Here is a 9,215-nt window from a genome sequence, read left to right as displayed (position 1 = left end):
GCTCCTCCTCTCCCTATTTCCTGCTCTTTTCTGTATTCCTTTCTTCTCGTCCCTTATCCCAATCTTTTCCCCTTTTTTTCTTTCCCCTCCTTTTGCTTATTTTTGTATTAATATGTAGAATTTGCCTTGACCACCGTCGCAATTTAGTTTTTTGTTGCTGTTGTTTTTCACCATTCATCTGTAGTTCACAAATTTTGTATTATTACTGCTTTATCGATTCTTCAATAAAAACAGGATATAAAAAAAAAAAAAAAAAAAAATATATATATATATATATATATACATACACACACACACACACACAAAAAAAAGGCTGCTCTGCTGTATAAAAGCACTTTTGGACCTGTGTGTCTTGAGTTTTTAACCTACTGTAAGTTTCACATGTACTACTTAGGTTAAATCTTGCAAACCAAGGCCTTTTCTGGTGCCCCTTGAGTGTTCTTTGTAAATTAGCTATGTAAAAACAAGACCATGCTAATACAAAGCGTTGTTCTTTTATTTTTAGTTATATACCAAATAGTTTTTTGCCCCACTGCAAAAGTGACATACTTCACTCAAGGAAACCTTCAAATTTATACATGTCTTTAATATAAAAACATTTTGCATAGTTACTGTAATCATTCCGCCCTCCCCATATTCTTTATAATAAAAATTGTAGCACCACACTTCTATTTTAGGCAAAATAACACAAGAAGCATACTTTCCCAGAATTCTGTAATTCGGAATGCTGATCTTCCTTCTAGGCTAGGCAGATTGCTAAACTCAGTCTTGCATTTATAGGCGGAAAAGTTTGTTGGAATTTTTTTGTTGTTGCTTACAATAAATGCACTAATCCACACACCGTGTGTCAAAACTTAAACCATGGTTTCTTTGAAAATAATTAAATACAAAGTCACAGAAGTGAAGACTTGTCCGCAATAGAAACTGTACAGCCAATAGTGAGATTTCTGTCCCGTGACCTTTTATAAAGGGTAGTAACTGCATAATGAAGTTTGTGTAGATCATCCATGTACAGTATTCAGCTTTACAGTGTTCTGTCTTCAGCAATCTTTGGTGGTTTTTTTGTGGCTTAAAAAAAACAATAAAAATAAAGAGAAATCATTATTGTGCACAGTACCTTAAAGCACTGTATACCTTACATAGTTACATAGTAGGTAAGGCTGAAAAAAGACTTGCGTCCATCTAGTTCAACCTAGGTTGTTATAATAGATTATCCATTGCTGTATAGTGTGTTCTGATATTTTAAAGACAGATTATATTTCTTATTTGTACCCATGGATGCTTTTAACCAATAAGTGTTTGTTCAACCTTATTATTACAGGTCATCGATCTCTGAATAGAATGGACTGACAGTATTTCAACACAGGAAGGACTTTGCACACATCCTGCAGTGTTTTAGCGCTTCCTGTATTTAGGTTGCTATATACTGATACTGATTGTTCATAGCAACCAATGATCTTCACTAAAGACGGGAACAGGCTGCATTTATCATAAGGTAAACACAGCCATACACTATTCCTCTACACTGTGGCCATGAATGTTATAAATTCATACAACATATACATTAGTACAAATATTACCAAAGGAGGATGTTCAAATACCCCTAAAGAATTATTATTTCCCTTTCACCTGGACTCTTAATTATATACTGCGCTGGTTGTTCAGCTGCCTCGTAGCCTAATCTTGCCCTAGGCATTTCATTTTTTTCGTACAGTGTCCTATGGGCAGTACTGCATCTGTAGCATATAGCTACATTTAGGGGGTTATTCTGGTTCACGCTCAAAAATAAATTCACTCTTTATTTTTACACTGCAATATAGATATCAGTTTTAAGTACACCCCCCCACCCCAAATCTAACTCTCTCTGCACATGTTAAATCTGTCCCACCTGCAGTACACATGCTTTTGTTCATTAGAGAGTGAATTTGCCTTTGCAAGTGAACAAGAATAACCCCTTTACAACTAAGGGGTACTAGTTGAACTAAATCTTTTAACTACTTTTGTTATTTGATTAATGTTAGCAAAACTTCTAAAGACTATAAGTGTAGTATTTGTTAAGGAAACCAACCATTTTCTAGCTATAAATTTATAGAATGTATTTGGGTACTTGTTTAGTTTCACGGTGGCAGCGTCTCAGTAGCGTCTGTGTCCCCAATGCGGGGCTCGCTTCGCTCGCCCACGCTACGGGCTCGGTGGCTCGCTACCCTATCTAAAATCAACACCATGCCAATGTGGATAGTGGGGGTATTCACGTTGGCATGAACTTTATTTTAGAAAGTTTGCTGAGCGCCGAACCTGGTAGTAGTGGGCGGCCATGCTGCCACCATGAAACTAAACAAGAACCTGTATTTGACACATTATAGCTATAACAGATGGTTTTCCACTGTCCACAAGTCCATGAATAAAGCGGCCCCTCCTCACTGACTCTATTAAGTGCAATATATTACAGGTAGTGGACAAAAGGGAAAATACCTAAAGAAATAAGCGACACTAAGCATAACATACACAAGTTTCCACAATATGCACCACACAATTAAACAAGTAACATCCCAGCAAAATCAGGGTTATCCAAGGAAATCAACTGTTTTGCCTGCCTATTTAACATCCTTAGATGAGCACTTTTTACCTTCAACACTCCTGGTATTGAAGGTAAAATGTACATTGTCCAAAGATACTGTATGCAATAGAGTAGACACACCAGAAAATGTGGTATGGGGATATTAAAGGAATCGTACAGATTGTGATTACTGCCGAAACATCAAAATCTTGCAGCCCAGACTGCAAGTATATTTCCAACGGCACAGTCTCATTTGCTACTGCTGAAAGCTAAATCTTTGCCTGCTGGTTTACCCTCTGTATTACAGTCTTGTGTTTACTATTATGTATTTACTCCATCCTATTATATATAAATATATTACAGAATCCTCTAATGGAAAACACTGTAACATTCCATTTCAGATCCAGCGGCAGACACACACGGAATATAGACATTTTGCATATCATTTTAATCAGCAGAAGCTGCTTGTTTGTCACATTGTGCTCCATTTTGCAATCTATATTTAGTTGGGAAAAGCTCCTCCATCCATGGGAAATGTATAGGACAATATTTAACAGCTCTTTTGCATCATTTATTTAATATCTTTTGTAGACAGGAGAAATAAAGTCCATTTGGATGACCCTAAAGAACCCTGAAGCACATTACCTTGTTCACTGCAAGTTTATACCCTTCAATGCCATAGTTTCAAATTGTTGGAGTGCACGAAGTTCCTCCTCAGAGAATGGGGGCACCTGCGTATGTGTAGAGAAACATTAGCCTTTCTCGTGCTTTACATGTAATGCATAAAAGTCAATCAGCATAGTTGGTAACTTACAGAAATTACTACCACGTACAAAGGAATACCTAAAGGAGCACACTACATTCTAGGTCATGGTGGAATTGCAGTCTGCATCCACCTCCTTACATGCCAGAATGCAAGAAAAAAAACAAACAGGAAAATCTACTACCTAAGTCATATTGAAACAGGGTGCATTAACTCAGTTCTCTGAAACTGTGGCCTGACAGTAAAACACAGCCCCTGGATAAAGGAATGAGTTGATAATGAGTTCTCTTTTAAGACTAAAGCAGTGGTAGACAAAACGTTATGCTCAGTATCTGCAGTTAAGCATCAGATTGGGAATGAATGATACACTAAAGGTTTTTTGCTAGTGGACAATTTTGACTAAGCAATATTGACTAGATGCAATCGAGATTTTGTCTATGTAAACTATGATAGTCTGTGATCTATTCAAAATGTCCTTGCTTGCAAGGTCTATTTTACTAGGCGATTCTAACTTAGCGGGGCTGCTCTGCAGGATCGGCTGCATATGTTATGGCTAACATATCTAGTCAAAATCGCACCATGTGTGCACCCCTTAACAGCTATGACTGTATACACAATGTAATTACACCCAGTAATTGATAAGATGACTACAAAGGCTGCAATTATACAGAATGCTGGCACCTACCTCCTCAGTAAATTATATAGGTAACATTTCGGATTGAGAAAGAGTGGGGCCAAGTTAACATTTACGGATTTAGAAAATAGATTTTCCTTAGCGTCAAAAAGGAAAAACAAATATGTCTACTGAAGACTACAGTCAGGTGTATCAGAACGTCGTACCTGAAAATCTGTTTGCTGTTGTAAATGCTGCACCATTTTCATTGTGTTTGCAATAGTTGTTTGAATACGGTCAACTGACTTCTGCTGGTCTGCAGCAATCTTATCCAGTTGCGATGACAAAGACTTAAATCGTGATTTGACACTTGCCAACTGCTCTAGTAATTTGGTGGGATTGTCCTAAAATAAAATATCAGCAATATTTAGGTATTCAAATACTTATTATAATGACAATCATTGTATCATACACAGGGCCTGTGTTATCTTAATAGGCATTTCAGTTAAGGAAGTGGTTCCCAAACTGTGCACCTAGGCTCTCTGGGGTGCCTCAGGTTGGTGGTCCAGAACCAATTCAAATATTTATGGTCAATAAAATAGGCAAAATCAGTGCTTGTGGCATCCAGTTATACAATATGTGGGTAAACAGAAGTGAATCTTGTTCCTCAATACATAACTGGACCTAAGGATAAAATTTAATCAAACCTTATTTAATTTAATATTTTTTTCGGAAATTCTCAGTAACAAACTTTTGGCCTAGGGGTGCCGTGAAAAATATTCTGATACTGTATGGTACCGTGATTCAAAAAGTTTGGAAAGCACGTTAAGTTATGGGATAGATTTAGTAACCTGCGGTTTGATGCCATTTTAAACTCATTGATCAAAGATGCGGATTATCAGCGGCTTTGACAAACTGTGGGATAGTTAATCTAGCCCTAAATGATTTTCTACCACAACCCCCAACCTATCTACATTGATAAAGGTACTTCCATCATTTTTGTAGTTAGCAGGACTTAAGCTGAGCACACAATGGAGTGGTCAGGTCAATTTACTATTTTGTAATGACAAATTGCCTACATCACTTGTGTGTATGCTCAATATGTGCGCTCCTATGCATATATTGCTAGCGATTTGGTCCATATCATGCAGTGTGTACGTCAAACCCAACTGCAAATGATATGTGTGCACAGGAACCACAATAAACTGCATAAAACCAAATAATTCAATGTATAATTCGGTCTATAGCATGCACAAAAGCGCGTGTGCATGCACTCTGCTTGTTCTGGGCTCAGGGGAAATCACGCTGCACAGCGTTCTGTGCTGAGCGATATGTCAGGGCCAGCGTTCTTCGGTGAGAACACTGGCCCTGACAGGAAATGTAACTAGATTTACTTATTCCACAATGTGTGCGGGCCGCACATCACTATCGCCCCTACACACGGAGCGATGTAGGGGCATTTTGTAAGTGATGTAGTTAGACCGCTTACAAAATGCCCTGAAATCACCTCATGTGTAGGACTCTTTATTACCCAGGATCACATCAAAGTGATTAATGTGCACATAATTGATTTATTGTACTTGATTTTTAAGGGGCAGTACAGATGGTGCATTGGTTAGCCTTACTGCCTCACAGCACTGAGGTCATGGGTTTGATTCCCACCATGGGCATAACTGTGCAGAATTTGTATATTCTCCACTTACTTGCGTGGGTTTCCTCTGGGTACTCCGGTTTCCTCCCACATTCCAAAAATATACTGGTAGGTTAATTGGCTTCTAACAAAAATGAACCCTAGAATGAATGAGTGTGCGTGTACATGTGGTAGGGAATATAGATTGTAAGATCCACTGGGGCAGGGACTGATGTGAATGTTTAACTATACTCTGTAAAGCGCTGCGGAATCTGTGTGCGCTATTTAAGAAACTGTTAATAAATAAGTAAGTGGACTGCTGCCATTTGTTAAAACTAGCATTAAAGACTGACATGTTTTTGTTACCAGCTATCAATACCTGTGCTGAGGAATCCTCAGGGAGACTTTTCCTTATTTCAAACTCTAGTTTTTGTTCAATGTAATCCAAGTCAGACTCTGCTTTCTGGAACTAAAATTCAGATAATAGATTAGATTCTTACAGACAGTTATGCTCTGAAGAATATAAAATAAATAAAAGTGAAATGCAAAAGCAGCAGTACATTTTAGATTAGATTTAGAGTGTACTACTATAGTGAAAACACAATTTACATGGCAGTGAAATCCCCTTTTCAGCTTCACTCTGCAGTCATTATAGTGCCTCCAATATTTACTTGATGTATGCAGGTGTTCTCTGCTTCCAAATGCTTTGACAATACTATTGCACTGCTAGCTGTATAGTACAGTAGTGCAATAAAGTCAGAGCAATTATTAGCAGAAAAAGCATTGTTTTAGAGGATAGTCCGCTGACAAGGAAAACAGCCTCGATGTTCTTCCAAAATGTGGTTTTGGTCACTGGCCAATGCCCTTTTAACATTGCACTGCTTTTTGTGTGTGGTCACTAGTAGTACAACATAAAAAGGGCTCTGGACAGGATTCTGAAGGGAGGTTTTGTGTGGCACAGAGAACAGTTTTTGGTAAACAAAGATTAAAAACTCAAAAAGGTAAGGTGTTTCTTATTTTAATATGTAAACTAAACATTCAAGTAAAGAGTACTTCATTCTACATCAGGGATGGGGAACCTTCGGCCCTCCAGCTGTTGTTGAACTACACAACCCAGCATGCCCTGCAACAGCTTTAGTATGGGTAAATAGCAAAATTGTACAAGGGCATGCTGGGATGTGTAGTTTAACAACAGCTGGAGGGCCGAAGGTTCCCCATCCCCGGTCTACACCTAACTTAAGGGGCTCATACATCTGCAGGGTCACTCACTGGACCCACTAGCACTGCTAGTCCACCGGATGTGCCGAACGGCAGGCAACAATGATTGGCAATCTGTCGGTATATCTGGGACATTTAGCATGTACAAAAAAGTCCTGATACCATGATTCCTACTGGGATGGAGGGGGGGGTGGGAATATGGTAATGAATGGGAGTATATGAGAATCTGACATTTGCTCCCAAATACTGGAAATCAAACAGTAGGTATTTAGACAAATTGGGCAAAACCATTGCATTTAACAAATTTCTCTGAACAATTATTTCTATCCATTTTCCAGCATTTTGGAGCACATAGATGATTGTCATATGCTCCCATACATTACCAGATTTTTGTTCTCACTAGACAGATTGGCCAGATAAATCTGTAGGTATGTACCCCGCTGAAACCAAATACTATATATATATTTTTTCTATGATCACAGATGCAAAACTACATAGGTCCATACCTTTACACAGATTTTATTGATCTTTGCAAGATAACTGTACATTTTTCAGGTGCAAAAGACAGGGGCCTAATTGGAAAGGCTGAAAAAAGTAGGGCAACATCTCTCACTTCTATAAACTCACACTTTAGTAAATTTAACCAAGTGTCTATCTTTTAACATAAAAAATAGTAGTAATTCACAAGGTTCATAATGCAACATTGACATTAACAAGCAGTGTGTGGCATGTATTGGTAATACAGAACAGCCCATCCATCCTAAAACAGAGGACGAAATAATGCTCTTATAAAGAAAAAGGGTGGCGATGTACTTAACGTGTACTAGTCACCAGTGTCTTTGCTCCTACTTACCACCAAGCTAATCAGGACTGTTTGTGCACCCTAAGGGCTGTTTCACACAGTACGGTTCCTGCCGCACGGTGAAATCCCGTACGGCCAGGGAGCCGTGCCGCACTCAGCAGTTGTGAATGGACACTATTGTGTCCATTCACACGGGACGGCCACGGCCCGGCCGCACGGCTGCAGCCGGATCCCCCCACTGGAAGGGACGGCTGCCGGGCTGTGGCCATCCCTGCCATTATAAAATTCTGAGTGCGGCGCGGCTCCCTGACCGTACGGGATTTCACCGTGCGGCAGGAACCGTACTGTGTGAAACAGCCCTCAACCTGTTACCTTCTGTAACAGGACAGGGGAGCACATTTACAAATGTCTGGTTAGAGAATCTGGCACTTCTAATCATGTTTATGCCCTATATTTAAAAGGGCAATGTATTTACTAGGAAGAAACAGCTAGCAATAGCATTTCCCTTTTAACAATTGGGCATAAACACAATCAGATGCACCAGGTTGCTTCGTAATTAAACCTCAATGAGTCTGACAAGCATGTATAAAATTACAGTAAACTTGCAGTAAATCCTTGCCTTAATCAGTTCTTTCAAATTAAACTAATCACATATGAAAAATAAGAACTTGTTATCACATACAACTATTGTTGACAGCTTCTTTTAATAAATTCTATAGTTAATTCATGCACAGGCAGTCTTTAGTACAGGCATATCTAAACTATGGCCCTCTAGATCAGGCATTCCCAAACACAGTCCTCAAGGCACACCAACAGTGCAGGTTTTGTAGATATCCAGGCTTGAGCACAGGTCACTTAATTAGTACCTGAGCGATTCTGATTAAACCATCTGTGCTGAAGCCTGGATATCATTAAAACCTGCACTGTTGGTGTGCCTTGAGAACCGTGGTTGGGAATGCCTGCTCTAGATGTTGTGCAACCACAAGGCCCATCATGCCTTGCCACAGTTTGGACATGCCTGCTTTAGAATATATCCTCTCACAAACAGGACTCTTGTCCCTCACTCAAGTCAAGTGCATATCCTTTGCTTACTTAAACCATCTCCGATGGCACCATATCTTACAGTTTTCTACCACCCTGATATTATTTCCATGTCCTCTGCTGATGCTACTATGTTTATGTGCCCCGTACTTTTCCTATATTGTCACATTGTTTCAGGTGTTGCTTATTTGTTTATGTACTCTGTAATTGGGCACTGTGGGTCCCTTACGGCACCACATAAATAAATAATAGGACACATTTATCCGTACCTGTATTAATATGGGCTTGTGGACAATAAAAGACCTGTATGTGACATCTTTGCTTAAATAAAGATCTAACAGGAAGAAATTGTACTGAAAAAAGTGTTTCCCCACTTTATATAAATCCAGAGTTTCTATCTAGCAGTGTCCTGACACACACATATAATCCTGACCTCTAATATGAAGCATAGGGCAGATTTATCAAGTACTGGAGTAAGTTCCACATGGCAACCCGTTTCTATCATTTTACTTAACTTCATGTATGTAATTAATGTATTAATAAATGCTAAATAAAAGCTGATTGGTTGCTATGGGCAACCAACCTTGATTC

General features: G+C 39.0%; 1 protein-coding gene across 1 annotated transcript in view; it reads right to left on the bottom strand.

Moving 5' to 3' along the window:
- Window positions 1–475: 475 nt before the first annotated feature.
- SKA2 (spindle and kinetochore associated complex subunit 2) overlaps window positions 476–9,215 on the bottom strand; it is a 10,498-nt gene continuing 1,758 nt past the window's right edge. Inside the window, exons 2-5 of the mRNA XM_083173961.1 lie at window positions 5,943–6,032; window positions 4,161–4,337; window positions 3,203–3,288; window positions 476–1,068 (exon numbers count right to left, since the gene is read on the bottom strand). Coding sequence (XP_083030087.1) covers window positions 3,208–3,288; window positions 4,161–4,337; window positions 5,943–6,032 — 348 coding nt within the window. The 3' untranslated portion in view covers window positions 476–1,068; window positions 3,203–3,207. The remainder of the gene's footprint in view (window positions 1,069–3,202; window positions 3,289–4,160; window positions 4,338–5,942; window positions 6,033–9,215) is intronic.

This window comes from Crinia signifera, chromosome 2 (genome assembly GCF_055691185.1).
Source record: "Crinia signifera chromosome 2, ASM5569118v1, whole genome shotgun sequence".
Classification (NCBI taxonomy): Eukaryota; Metazoa; Chordata; class Amphibia; order Anura; family Myobatrachidae; genus Crinia; species Crinia signifera.
Note: the sequence above shows the minus strand (reverse complement) of the source record. Positions and strands in the feature narration are given on the sequence as shown.